Source organism: Phalacrocorax carbo, chromosome 8 (assembly GCF_963921805.1).
Source record: "Phalacrocorax carbo chromosome 8, bPhaCar2.1, whole genome shotgun sequence".
Lineage (NCBI taxonomy): Eukaryota > Metazoa > Chordata > Aves > Suliformes > Phalacrocoracidae > Phalacrocorax > Phalacrocorax carbo.
This window is the reverse complement of record NC_087520.1, coordinates 12338586-12353655: the sequence shown is the minus strand read 5'-3', so window position 1 is coordinate 12353655 and position 15070 is coordinate 12338586. Positions and strand designations below refer to the sequence as shown.

Genomic DNA, 15070 nt, shown 5'->3' with positions numbered 1-15070 from the left:
CGGCCGCAGCCAGGCCCGGCCCGGCCTGCGGGCCTCGGCGGCGCAGTGCCAGGCGAGGCGGCGGGCCGACACCGCCCGCGGCCGCCGCCGGGCCTGGAGGAAGCCCGCGGCCGGCCCGGGCGGGGCCCGGAGCAAGTCCGGGGCCGGGCCGGGCCGGGCCGGAGGCGGAGCCGGGCGGTGCGAGGTGGCCGCGCCTCGGGGGCGGTGTTGCTAAACCGAGGAGGCGTCTCCGTCTCCATCGCGCCTGCCCGGCCGGCGGCGGAGCTCGGCCACAGGGGGAGGGGGGTGGGGGGGCGGCTCGGCGGCGGGTCTGCGGGCCGGGCGGGCCCCATGGGCGGGTGTGTGGGCTCCCACCACGACTCCTCGGGCAGCCTCAACGAGAACTCGGACGGCACCGGAGGTGAGCGCCGGGACGCGGGGCTGGGTGGGCGGCGCAGGGGGACCCCGGGGCGGGTGCTGCGGGCCGGGGCCTGCGGCGGGGCTGGGGCCGGCCCGGGGGAGCCGCTCTGCCCTCGCCGGCCTCGGGGCGCCGCGTCCGGTTTCCCCCCGCCCCGCGCCTGGCCCCGGCGCGGCCGCCCGGGCCGCAACTTTCCTGGGGCGGGGGGCGCGCTGGGCACCCCCGGCCGGCTTACGGCCCCCGGGAGCTCGGCGGGGTGCCTGGGCGGACCGCCCCGGGCCGGCAGAGCCCCCCGGCCCCGCGGCTGGTGTCTCCGCGGCGCGGCCCCTCCGCCGGACCGGCGCGGCCCGGGGGCCGTTGGCTGGTGAGATACAGACAGGCTGGGGAAAGGGCCTGCCCGGGGCTCCCGAACTTTTGTTTTCCTTGGGCCCAGCTGCCTGTGGTGTGCGGGAAATGCTTCTTCGGGTAACTTAGATCCTGGCACTGCTGCGGGTGCGGGTTTTTTCTTTTTATTCTTTCCAAGAAAGACGAATGCTTTCCTCCAACTTAAATCACCCATGCTAAATAATCAATTTCCAGCGACTTCGGATGCTGGAGCAGCACGTTATCACTCGTGTGCAAGTGTGCACCTACTTAGTGAGCACAGTGTATGTGGAAACGCAGCAGTCTAAGCAGCCTTTACCCTTCTTTTTTCCTCTACCTAAATGTCTGAATGATTGTTTTTTCAACCTCCTTAGGTTTGCGGACCCCTGATGTTCTCCAGCTGAGCTGTATATGCTATATAGTCATTTAAAGTCAGCTTACCAACAGGGCACTTGACTTATAAGTAGTTCTTGCACAGGCAGGGTCCACAGGTTTCAGGTTGAAAATTGCTGACCTAGGTCTATGTTTCTGCTTGTGCCTTATGGAATATTATTTATCAGTTTGGGTTTATTTTGGATCCCCCAACTGATGGGTATTCTGTTGTACCAGTGACTTTGCTGTTGTTCCTTAATGTAAAAAAATGCAGCACTTAATTATATCTGAAGCAGCTACTTGCTGATTAATGCCAGATACCTAGTTTGTAGAAATACCAGAAAGTCCAGCTGCTAAGAACTGTGTAGGATTTAATCACATCATTGTTGTTAAAAGGAATTTTATGGCTTTGTGTAGTATGAGTCTTCCTTGTTCTTCTCCTCTATTAAAAAAACAAAAGAGCTGAGTTATCTAAAATGCATCCGTACTAAGCAGACTTACCAACCAGTTAAAAATGCAAGCCTGTTAGTGCAGAAAGGACCAGAGCATAATAAAAGTCAAAGAAAAAAAAAAAAGGCAGGAATCATTACGTACCCAAAAAGTCTTGATGAAAAAATAGCATTAAAAGCTATGGTGACATTTGTTCTGAGACCTGCTTCAGCAGCTAGGTGTTATGAGGTGAGATCATGTAACAGAAATAGCCTTGGTTTAATTTCTTCACTCTTATCTTGCCTGTGATGTTGAATGAATGAAATAGGAGGGGGAAAAATTAACAGAATTTGGCTGATGTTGTAAAATAGTCTTATTACATGCCTAGTAGCAGCATGAGGTGAGTACTTTCTGTCCAAGTTGTCTACAGATTGCTGTCCCAGATGGACTTAGGGAGCATGTTTCTGTTTGGTGTTTACATGGCGTGACACACTGCTGCTTTGGGGTTAAAAAACCTATTGTGCTTGATGCATTAGAACAGCAGCTGGGTTTTTCAAGATGTAAGAGATGTGAAATGCATGTCAGCTTGCTCGTGTTGATTCATGCTCTAAGGATAATGTTCCTTAAGGTTGTCTCACTGAAGTGAAAAGTGATGAAATTTCAGCTGAATTATGAGCTTCTTAGGACTATCTTAAACAATCAGCTACAGTGTGCAGTAGCCTGTTTTGTTATGTTACATATCTGTTCCTGCCTCTCAATAAGAAGAAAAGTGGGTGTCAGTTAAGCTGAAAGAACCTCAGAATGTCTTTTATAAATCTAACTCCTGAGATGTCAAAGTCCAGCCTGCACTAATTCTTAGCTTTACAAATTCTGTAAACATGCCCATGCCAAGTATGAAATCTGACTTGCTCTTTTGAGGGAGATTATGTATTGAGGTATCAGAAAGCAAACCAGCTGAAGCACAAGCAAACACCATTTGGGGGCTAGATCTGTGCAGAAAGGTGATGTTCCTGTTTCCCATATAAGGCTCACTTCCTCCAGCTCCTGGGCTGTGACCTAGTCTGGTGTATTCGCATTCAGATTGCTGCCAATGAGCAGGGTCAGATCCTTTTATAAATCTTAGGAAGGTTATTTTGAAACAGAAACATCTCAGCTCTAACCAGAGTGTTGCCAGTGACGGACTTTCTTTGGGGAGGCTTTGTATTTTCCCCAGAATGGCAAAGTTTCTTGGAGAATTATGAGTGGTCAAGAGGTTGATTAGACAGCTTGATGCTGCATAAAAGTGGGAGCTGGATCTCAAGTCTAATTCATACTGGTCTCAGTCTATTGCAGTGCTGTGTGGAGCTGGCAAAATCTTGCTCAGTTGTATCACTGGAATTGAGATGAGGATTTGTCACATCCCTATATTCTTCTTGGTCCTTTTGTCAATCACTGGCACTTCCCGTTACTTCTCTGCTGCTTGGCAAAGCTGACTGCGTGCCTTGACCACATGCACGTCCTTTGTCTTTTACTATTGTTATTTTTCAAGGTCAAGATGCTGCATGTATCCAGAGAACTACTGTGTCTCCATGTGTAAGACTGAGTTAATCAAAAAATACCTCTTTCTATGTGTGTACCAGCTTATTGCATGTTTCTGTTTACATTGACTGAAGCAGGAGGAGTCTGTTCCTTAACAAGAATTAAACAGATACTGCTTTGCCCATCCTGCTGGAAATGAAATGGTCTTTGCAGATTGATACCAGCTGTTTCATTATCACTGCTCTTTTTAGCAAGTTTTCATTTCAATGGAATATTGCTTGTCATATTTAGGAAAAAGTATCTGTCTCGGTGCTTGGTGCGTTGTAGTCCAGCAGAGCTATATTGCGGTGGGTGGGCATCCTGGATGGTGAGATGGATTTATTGGTGACTCTTTAAAGGAGGTACAAAGAAGAATAAATTATGATTAATGATTTATAGACACGGTGGTTTTTGCCCCCCCATCCATTTAGCTCAGCTGTCTCCCATCAGATATTCCAAGCTTTTGGGAGCTGAGCACCACATTTCTTCTTGCTGTATCTTGTCAAAGGTAACTGAGTTTCTGCAAGACGGTGAGACTGGGGGAGAAATAGCTAGTCTCTGGCCGCATAGAGGTTATGTGACTTGTTCCATTGTGTGTTCAGAAGAGCGTTGGGTCTGGAGTTAACTGCTGGAAGACTCTGCACTTGTGCCTGTAAGCAAGGTTTAGTAAGCTTATCAGGTATGTTCCATTTAGTACAAACAGGAGAACTTCCATTGCCAACTTGCCATCCCCACAGGGAAGCCCTTTTTGGAGGGCTCTTAAATTTGTTTTCTTTCTTTGGAGGGGAGCAGTGGGAAGGAAAAGGAGAAATAGGAACCAATTCCTTTTCTTCTGGCAAACTCTTAACACTATTAGAAGTTGCATATTACTTTGTTTTACTTGGTAAAGTTCAGCGAGACAGTTATTCATGTGGAATAACGAAAGGGCAGGAAATCCAGTGTCTAGAAGTACGAGCATGACAAGTCATTACAGATTAAACCTTTGGGCTGCAGCTGTCTGATTGCTGCTGTGCTCTCCTTGACATGATGTTCGCCTGCCTGCTGGAGTTCTTATCGCTCTTCCTTGTTATAAAAGACGGTGATTCTGTTTGAAATTTGTCGTCTTTACTGCTGCCCCTATCACCCAGCAGTGATAATAGGGACAAGTGGAAATAGGGCTGCACATTTGACTGACATCCTAAAATAGAGGATTATTAAAAATAAAAATTCCCCCTGCAGTATATGATGCAGTGCTAGAGCTTCATTAACTTCTAGAAAGCCAAATATTGTGCTCAACCTCTGCTTTTGATAACTGGACGATGGTTTCTTAAATATTTTCTTCGGAGTGCTGTGCAGTACTGCATATCACATGTCTAATTTGAAGTTACAATAACTGCTTTCACGGTGCTTCTATGGAAGACTGACCAAGGGAATTTGCATATTAAGTAGTCAGATTTGTTGCTCACAATTGGACTAATACAGTAGGGCTATGCGCAGCTTGCACGGGGGGGTTAAACAAGCATCTCGTGACTGAGCAGTTAATAGCGTTTGGTGCCTACCCCTTGTATTAGAGCATACAAAGAATCGCATCTGGAAGTGTGAATTTGCAGTGTGTTATAGCTATTGGATACAAGCTGTGATGGTGCGTGCCTGCATGCAGCACCTTTCTGGGGTTTCATTGCCATCTAAGGGAGGTAGCTGTAGACTTCAGGTAGATCCTGCTGTTTTGTAACACAACCCTGAAATATGGTGCTGAATGTGTTTTTACAAAAGTAATATTAAATCAGAGGTGACGTTAACAGTTAGGTCTTACTATGGCTTTTTTTTTTTTAAAAAAAAGAATCATAAGAAAAGCTTAGTATGGCTTTTACAACTTCTCTAAATCTCTCATGATGTCCACAAGAGTCTGTGTGATTTTTATCAGGGCTTTGTAATAAATGTAGCCTTTAGTGGCTCAGTTTCCTGAGGGCTGGGCTCCTGCTGCCTCCTTGAAATCATTAGGATCTGTGAATCTTGTGCTGAGAGTGCCTCATAATTCAGTCCCAAGTATTTTTCTACTGGAATATCTTTTTGATAGTATGACACTTTCCATTTGTAAACTAATAGACTTTGTTTTGTTTTTCAGGTGGTAACAAGTAACTCTTATTTCATTTTCTAAGGTGTTATTTTTACTATTAATAAGGGCTGACAAACACAGCTGTTTAGTTTCCTTTTTGGCGTTGTTCTTCCATGTAATTGTTTGTTTGGTTTCTAGATGAAGTGATTTGTTTTAATTTCTCTACTTGGGATTTCGGTGTTGAAAGCAACAACGTCCTCCTTTGAATATTAAATATAATAAGTGGCACATTCATTGTGCTTTGGAGAATTTTGATAAATGGAAAATATTATTAGTTGCCTGTTTGAATAAACTCTAAAAAGCAGGGATCCACTCTGATTGCAGCAGATAATATGATAGCTATTATTTTTCGTGTGAATGTTGAATAATATAATTTGTGAGTCACTAATTATAATACAGTTGAAGCCAGAAATAAAGATTTGCCTTATAGTTAAGTCTTGCCAATTCCTGCAACAAGTCTTCTTGCAGGTACAAAGAAAGGTCAAGTTGGCCATAGCTGGTCTGCATACACAGCTCCTGAATGAAAGAAAGAAAATCAGTATCTGAAAAACTTCTGACCAGATGACTGTGTTTGAGAAATGAATACAACTGCTCCTTTGCTGTTTTATAAGCAAAAAAAGACTGTGATACTTAGAGGGTTTGATGTAAAAAGTGCTTTCACCATGTCTTGTAGATAAAGGCTGTGTATAAAAGTCAGTTTCATTTTCAGGCGGTTGTTTCCAATTTGCTACCTGTGCTTCACTGCCTTGAAATTCAGACTCCTTTGGTGCAAATACTTCACGATTTTTTTTCCTCTTAGTCCTTAATTTTTTTCCCCAAATTGCTTATGCCTGCTACAGGAAAGTATGCTGAACTGGCCAGTAGGTGCTTCATGATCCTCCTAATCCTTTCTCACTAGATTTGGAATGACTTTTCGAGCGTGGCTGGTGCAGTATGTCCTCCTCTGCTGCAGAGAAGCCACATCCCAGTGCATTGGCAGCCATGCAGCATGGCTTTCCCAAGTACTGCTCTGAAAGAAAATGCAGGAAGGGCTTGGTTTTCCTTCATATGGGGTGTTACTGAGAAGAGGTACAGCTGGGTGTGTGGCTGTGAGCTTTCCCATCCCAGAGCTGGTGGCATCCCTGTCTTGGGAAGAGAAGGGCATTTCTATGGGGGAGTTCTTCCCTGCTACATCCTGGCTGGGGGGTGGCAGTCTGCGTGTGGCATCTCTTGAGCGTGTAGCACCTAGCGGCAGCTTAAAGGCAGGAACCATTGGTTCAACTTCATTCTTTCCCACATTCAGGTGTGTCAGCTGAAGTTGTGGCTTTTATTTTTCTTCCAGCTGGATGCTCAGTAGGAGTCTCATTTCTTTTGCAAAAGTCACATTATAAAATTGAGCCTTTCTAAATCTTCCTAATTCTGGTTTTAAAAGCTGTTTGTTTAGGCAGCTGTAGTCATCATAATTGTAGTAAAAATAAAGTAAGCAGGTGGATGAGGTAGGCCTCAGGGATGTCTTGCCAGTTTGGGATGCTGAATTTCAGCATGCAGAAAGACACTGACCTTTGGTGGATGCCAGGGCAGCGCGAGGCATGCATGTGTACGGTGGGCTTTCAGAGGCATCTGCTTGCTTTGTTTATTGAAAACCTACAGGCTCTGTTTGCTCACAGTGATGCTAAGCCTTTGGCATTTGTATGGCAACTTGGCAGGGCTGGTGAATCTGCATGTCAGGAGCAAGCATGTGGGGCACATCGGATCCACTCGCTGGGGAAGCATCCGTGCTACGGCTGCTGGTCCTGCTGGTGGAAGGCTGGTGCCTGGCACCGCTTGGTATGGGAGCATGGCAAGAGTGATGAGGCTCAATTACCCAAAATCAGAACGGAAAGGCTATGAAGTGACCCGTTCCATGAAGCAGGTGCCGTACAAGGAAGAATGAAAAAGCTGAAGTCAGTAACCTGGTTTCTGGCTGTTGAATGAAACACTTTGTTTGCACTCTGAAGTTTTTAGTTAGATAGAGCTTAATTGACTGCCTATATGTTGTCTGGCTGAAGTCTAAGATTTGAAGAAAGAGAAATGTTCTGCTACTTAGGGAGCAAAAGAAGTGCAGGCTTGGGGTTTTTTAAGGGGGGACAGAGGGGAAGCTTTTCTGTCACATTGTGATTGTGTTTCCAGTGTGAAAAGTGAAAAGGAACTAATTCAGTGTTTCATACTGAATTACCAATATCAGCGGAAGAGTGGCACATCCAAAAGCAGCACAAGTGCTCATTGCACTGCTTGTACAGTTGATGGAAAACACCTATAGCATCGTATGTAACTTGATATTTTACTGTCTTGATCTGTGTGCAGTACAATATGCAGGATGTCTAATGTGGTTTATTTAAGGTTCAGCTGGAACATGAATTTTGCATTTGCTGCCTTCTGCTGACCCTGGGCTGATCTCACAGCTGTTAGACAGGTAGTAGCTTTCTCTCCTGCCATGCTCCGGTTAGGTTTGTGCAAATGAGAGATGGACAAAAGATGGGGCAGTGCAAACTACATAAAGCATTTTTGTTCTGTTTTCCAGCTTTGAAGTAAATTAAATGCTGAATAGGGCTGGAGTTTCTTAGGCTACCTTAAATATTTAAAATGACATATGTAGCCTGTCATCCTGAGACTTAACACTACTGAGAGATGCAGGGGCACTGGAGGCTCTGCAGGTAATAAGTGCACGAGTGATTAATACATGCTATCGGCTTGCAGGAGCTGTCCTACATCCAGTTGACCTCTTAGGGCCTAATGTAAAGCATTTGAAAATTGTACTTCATAAAGTAGAAATACTGGTGGGGGTAAGGATCCTTGCTGCTATGCTTGCGTATTAGATCACTTTAACAGCTCCTCCCTTCATCCTTTCCTCAATGTCCCTTTCTTTTTTTCCTGATCTCCCCCCCTCCTTAGCGAACATGATTTAAAAGGAAAAATTCAAAGCCCTGCTTGAAAGCCGTTTGTGGGAGGACATGGGCACAGTTCTGAATAAATGATTCTTTACTTCTGTAGAAACTCAGATGTGCTGAAGGATTTTTATAGATATATCTATATATATAAAAAGACATCCTTGTGCTGAAGATTAGGTGGAAGGGAGGGGGTTAGGGGAATTTCTGTATGATCTATCATGTGGTTTTCCCACATTCTCAAACATGAAAGAAAAGGCACTTTACAAATGGTAGTGGAGAGTGCTTCAGTACTTGTCAGCAAGAACAGGTGCTGCCTAGGGGGAAGATTAGAGACTAAAATGTGAAAATGTATCATACAGTGCTATAGATTGCATGTTATCTTTGTACATCTTTAATAGGGAAAGTTTACCCTTAGAACATATATATTTAATCTACCATTACCGATGCTTCTATAAATAACTAAAATATTTTTTCATAAAATGAAAATATAAACACTTTATAGTTCATCACAACTTACAGTTTAAAATAATTTATAATAAATGTAGCAACTATAAATAATTCTTAGTTCAAACAACATATTATGTAGGAAGGCATTTTTCACCTTCTCCCTCTTTAAGAGCACTCTCAGGGCCTGAGATAGCACTGGGAGCAGAGTACAGTAGTTTGGGGTTGGAAGCTTGTCACCATTGTATTTAAAAATTCAGTCATGGAGCTCAATTTCTGCTCTCACGCTGTAATCAAGGGTACTCTGGATTCAGGAGAAGGATCTTTTGTGCCATTTACTTCGTTGCTTTATTTCTCTGCCACAGAACTATCATCTCCTGTGATTTCTTGTCTGTAGGGGTAAACACAGTCTTTCTGTAAGAGTACCTACAAAATAGCAGGTAGTACCTGCAGCTGGCAAATGCCATTTTCTCCTACCAGGTTGTTTGGTTTGGGGTTTTTTTTTGGCAACATGCTGCTGCTTGAGTGCCTGAGCCTACTGTAGAGCATTGGCAATTGCAGGATAATGGCTGGTTGGTGAAAAGGTAGATGATTTAAGTAAAAATTGCTAGTTCACATGCTTCAGATGTACTGCACAAAGTATTTCTTGGCAAAACATTGTGTATGTCATATGCTGGACTTATTAATGCCTTCAGAGTGTTTTCAGGTGCATTTGCTTCATCTCTGGTGTGAGTAAAAGCTACGTACATCAAAATAATGTCTTTAATGCAGGATACTTAGCCTCTGGTTGGGATCTCACTGGCCAAATGCTGCTGAACCTCTCTTGCACGAGTCATTCGTTGCATCCCTATTCCCCATAGGGGACAAGAAGAACCTGCAGGAAGTGAGGACACTCAATGTCTCTGATCATGGAACCACATTTTAGATGCTTTTTTTGGTGCAGGACCGTACTGCAGGTAAAAGTCCTTGTTATACTTATTGCAGGCTCTGGTTGCTCCAAGCTTGTTAACACGTGGACTGAAGCGAGGGTGAGAAGACATGGGCAGTATGCAGTTTGGAAGTGTTAATGGGAAGCAAAGTGTAGCATATGTGTTAAATAGTTTGGAAACCATAAACGTTATCTGAAGGTTGGACTAACAATTTCACTAACTCTTGCTGGATGTATTTGCAAGGAGGCTATATTTGGTGACAGCAGTAGTTAAACATACGTTTAGATGAAGCTTAGCACTCCAGTCCTTCACACCTCTAAGTAGCAGCATCCTTCGCTGTTCCCAGATTTGTTCTGGAAGCCTGTTCAGGATGTGATGCGAATGCCCTGCTTGCTATGGGTGAGTGAATCTCTTCCTTTGCCTGTGCATTACATCTAGTGCATGTAATGAGCAAACCTGCTGAACGGGTGGCAAATCACAGGTCCCAGCTGAGGGTTAGCACTTTGAAGGGTGAAGAAGGGGAAAGCTGTCAAATATCTATTTAAACTTTTTTGTAAAGAGTTGGAACTTACTTGTGAATTGCATGTCAATGACTTGGCTCAGTAAAATACATAACAGACTGATTATTTTTTTAAGTTTTTTTTTCCTGTGTGCCTACAGAAGTACATTAAAAGAATGTGGGTTGCTGTAAATACAAGCAGTTATCAACTAAAAATGTGTTCTGTGAAGTGCTCATCAATATTGGATATTAGTCTAAGACAGGTTTAAATGTTCATTTGAAATAAGTTCTTGTACTCATTTGTGTGTTGCGTTTTCACATCTGTAGATCTCCATTGTACCTTTATAATTCTGGTGCCAAAACAACTTGAATTGCAACAGAAACCTGCATGTGCACTGAAATAGCATTGCTTGATTAAAGTCACATGCTTTAAATCAGTCACGTATTATATACCTTCACACTGATGCAATGCCCTGTTGCTGCCTTAATGCAACCAAAACAAGCGCATTTGTTGTACGTATCCAGGACATTCTAGCTGCTGCACTGATACTACAGCACAAAAATAGCTCCAGAAAGTCTATAGGCTCAGGTTTTGGCTTTCACTGAAACTCCTTTGGAACGGAACAAGCAGGAATACACAACTTCAGTTTCTCCTCTGGGAGAAAAAAGAGGCAGCAGCATTGTCAGAACAAGCGAGCATGGATATTGCGGTTTGGTATTGCCAAGGCAATACAGAAATTAGTTCTTTAGGTGTAAATAACCCTCTAGTTCTTGAATTCTGACTCATGATAGAGACTTTCTAAACCAGTCTGCTTTCTCTCAAAATGAGAAAACAGTCCAGCATACAGAAAGATTTATTTTCCTGTAAACCGCTAAAAGCAGTTTAACTGTATTTGGGGTATCCTTTTTCTTCTAAATGATCTAAACCCTTAGAAACGTACCAGGTGTTTCTCAACCATGACAGAACTGCCTGGGCCACCACTGCCTTGGGGAGATCATGATGTAAATAATGCCATGTGTCTGGATGCAGGTTTCCAAAAGCTTTTCTACTTTTTGTTTCTTACGGAGAGAAACACTACCAAAATATCCTTTTTAGAGTTAAAGGAAGATTCCAGAGTTTCATGACCTTGTGGATTTTCCATGGATTCTGTCCTGCTGGTCTCTTCTTAAAATTAAGTTTCCTTTGCTTACAGATGGACTAGTGGTATTCCTGAGTACAGGTTGCTGTCTGGGTCCTTTTTGGACTAGCTAACAAATACTGAAAAAAGTAACAATACCAGACCCAACCAGTTTACAGTCTGATAATTGGCTCTTACTGGTTTGGTGGAAGCAATTTCTGCATTTTCTGAACTGCCCTTATCCATTGTGGGGTGTTTGTGGTTGGGTGGGGTTTTTTGTTTGTTTGCTTTTTGGTTTTTTTTTTTGTCAAGTAAGCTTGACCAGAAGGGAGTTCTTGACTCCTAATCCTACTGTCTTGCTACTGCTTCTACCTTGCCTATTTAGCAGTAACTAGTCTTCTGAAGTTCCCATGTTTTACAAGGTACCATCTCACTTCTGCATCAATTGGCTTTTGTAGTCCTTCACTCACAGAAGTCCAGTGAGATATTAGTAGAGCTGACTCTTAAAGCACACACAAATCTCATCTCCTTTGGATGTCTCATGCCCTTTCTAGCAGAATGGCGGGTCTGCTCTGCACCTAATTCTCCTAAATAACATTCTTTCTTGTAGTTAGGTTTAAATTGGGAAGTGGCAGAAGTCATGGCTTGTGATTAAATTACCACTCTAGCTTATTAGGCAGCTTGAAAAGTTAAATACTCCACTGGTTTTTGGAGACGTAGTGCCCAGCAGTGGGGAAAACACAGCAAACTCATTTGAAATAAGAGGAATTTGGATTCCTTGTTTACCTTTAACATAATGCATGTCGCTTAGTGCTGCTGGTGTGGACTTCCAGGCATTTTTGATGCAAGTCAGTTATGCAGAGGCTGCTTACCAAACCATCTGGAAGTAGAAATTTGAGGGTGTGTTAGTTGGTGAAGCCCAAATGAAACATCCCTCTTGTGCCCATCCTGTTGATAGGGTCTAGCTAAGCACTTCACCCTGGAGTAGCGATTACACATGCAGAATGGGTGGGCTTCCTGACGTTCCCTATTCCCAGCCTTCATCCATCCTGGAACACGATCAGTCATGATCAGTTCTCAGGGAGCAACTTCTTCTCAATTTATAAGTAAACATATTTAAAATGGTACTTACCACAGCTTCCTCAAAATACTGCATCAGAAAACAACTATTTATTTTGGATTCTACATAACTGTTCACTTACACAACATGACTTTTTCTGGCTTTGTCTGTCCCAAAGAAGACAGGTGTTTTATGTTCGGAATGCAAGTGCAATTTTTTTCTCCAGTTCCTTCTGATGATTGTATTCAGGGAAAATGGTATGCTGCAGGATACAGAAGAAACAACTTAGCATTTTATCTTATTGTGGTGGGACTCTTACTATGAAGAGTTAATAATTTGCATTGATCTCCACATTAGTTAGGAAAATGGGGGTGGGGAAGAAAGCATTTAAATTCCTGCCAGTGTCCTACCTTGTTAATGTCTCTTGGCAGGCTACATCCAGAGATATGCTGAGAGTGCTGCTATGTGATCATCAATGCTGTTAATAAAATAGGTGTGTTTAAGTAATGATAATTCAGCTTAAAACAAGCCAGCAAAGGCTTCTGTATTTCCTAGTTCAGCGCTGTGTCAAACATAATATTCTGTCTTAGAAATTCTACTAACTGATCTAATCTTGTCTTAAAACTCTTTCCAGGTTTGCCTACTCAAGTGTGCTGTCGCTATCTGATTGCTGTGCCTGCCAAATTTCTGAGCTGAATTCATCTTCCGTTGACAAAGTGCACTTCTAGCTGCTCAGTGCCATTACACTTCCTTCTTTCACATGTTTCATTTCATTGTTATAAATTAATACGAGGATTTTTTTCCTGCTGAAGGAACTCTTGCCATGTAATTCAGATTTAGATATCTGTACCATTTGTTTTCCTGTTCTTATTTTGAAACTGTCCAACTTTCACTTGTTTATGTTGAAGGTTAATAAATAAGGAACCCTTTTTCTCACAAAACAAATATTTTTCTGTCAAGATGGTTCAGTGCAGATTATTATGTGTTAAAGTAAATTTTGGTGCTCAATAATGAGCCCTGTGAATGAGCTCTTTTCAACTGGGGGAACTGGGGTGAGTGCTACTCAGAGGTGAACATTTTCTGGCAGATTTTTCTCATGCTTATCCTTAGCTTTTACACAGGTCAAAACCTTTGGATTACACAACTTCCCCTCCCCTGACTTGAGGAGGGATATTACAGCTTGCTCTTTCTGTGGAAGTATAGTTGAAGCTGATTAACTAAGTATCAGGTACTTTATTGACTAGTCTTTAAATGTTCCTAGGACTAGCTTTTCCAAGCAGTGTGATTGCTGAAAACATATGTATTTCAATGGCTTTCTTGGAGTGGCAATTTGGACTGAGAAGCTTTGGACAGTTCGGATCAGCTCCTGCTGTTCCAGGTGTAGGTATCTAACAAAGTGGAAGACACAGGCTTTTCTGTGATAGCCAAGAAGAAAATGCTGTGCTTCGGGGAGAGGAAATTACAGCTGTTATAAAAATAGGCGTTGGTTCAGAGTACTAGAGATCAAACTTGCAGGTCTAGTATGAAGAGAACATTCAAAGAGGATTATTCTTCCTACTTGATTTTTTTTTCCCAACCATCTCTAAGTAGTTGATATTCATCTTGGATGTACCCTGGCAAAGATTACTCTTCCCACAGCAAAAGAGTCTCTTGTTTCTTATTGCCTTTCTGATTATTATTTTAATAGCCTCTGTTGCTAGTAGTGCCTAAATATTGCTGTAACAGGGAGGGTCCTGAATGCTGGCCATGATTTTATGAACCAAAGCTACAGCTTAAAAAGTAAACAGGAGGGAAACTGCTGTTGGAAGAAATCACTGCCTGGGGCCTGGCCTGAGTTGAACAAAGGTGCTTGGTCTGCTCAAGTCCCAGCCGTATGCTTTCCATCCCTAGTCTTGATACATGGTTTTACAAGCAAGGAAACGTAAATACTTTCTTTTGTGTATTTATTCTACTTGCTGGGGGATCTAAATGGGTTTCTTTCAGGTTTACAATTTGATTGCTACTGTGATGGAGCCCCAAATACAGCCCCAGTTATGCTGGGTCTTGGGTTTGAGGTACCCTGGATCAGAGCTGCAGAAGCAGCACTTCATGGCTGTGGTTTGCTCATTAGGGCACAGTAATTAGTACCACAAGCTGGGTGAATCTGGAATGTACTTGCATCCAGCCACTTTTGTGAATTCTTCTTTTAACTGCTATAGCCAGCCATCAGAGGTTTTGGTATTTTTGGGTTTTTTTTTCAATGCTTTCAGAAGTCCTTCCACCTAAACAAAATAATTTTACCTGTGCAACAATGTGAAAACCCATGGGAGATCTGGGCTCCTCTTTTCAAACAGCTGAAATAAGAATCTTTTTTTGCATTCTCACTCATTACCAGTTGAAGTTCTTATCCTTAAATTTGAAGCTAGGCTTATTTTCCCTTCAAGTAAGGGGAGAAGGGGTGAGAAGATGGTTCTGAGTTAAGGCAGAACTCCACATTATTAGACAGACCCAAGACTTTTCCTATAGAAACTTAACTCTCAAATCCAGAATCAACATACATTTATTTTAATCTGCTATTACAGTACCCATGTCTTAAATTATGTGGAAAAAGTAGGAAAAGTACATCTGTCCTGAGAAATGGTACTACTTTTGCTTATGAGTAGATGATGGCACTGGAGAGAGAAGCTCCTTTGAGCATTATGGTGAGTACATTTTTAGAGAAGACAAGCGTAGCGTGTGGTCAAGACCTACTTCAGCTATTACTGGATACCTAACAGCCAGTTCTATTGCCAACATAGTCATTGCACTGCCAGTTTTTAGCTGAGTTGTTGAGAATTGAGTGTGTTTTAAATGAAATTATTGTCCATAGTGATCCCTTTGTTTGGAAGGCAGAGGAGTTACTTAAGAGATGTGCTGTTGTGT

The 15070-nt window shown here is 42.9% G+C and overlaps 1 protein-coding gene across 1 annotated transcript in view; it reads left to right on the top strand.

The window, feature by feature from the left end:
* Positions 1 to 257: 257 nt before the first annotated feature.
* The window catches only part of UBTD2 (ubiquitin domain containing 2), a 59454-nt gene continuing 44641 nt past the window's right edge, over positions 258 to 15070 (top strand). The window contains exon 1 of the mRNA XM_064458727.1: positions 258 to 400. Within this exon, the coding sequence (XP_064314797.1) occupies positions 331 to 400 (70 nt within the window). The 5' untranslated portion in view covers positions 258 to 330. The remainder of the gene's footprint in view (positions 401 to 15070) is intronic.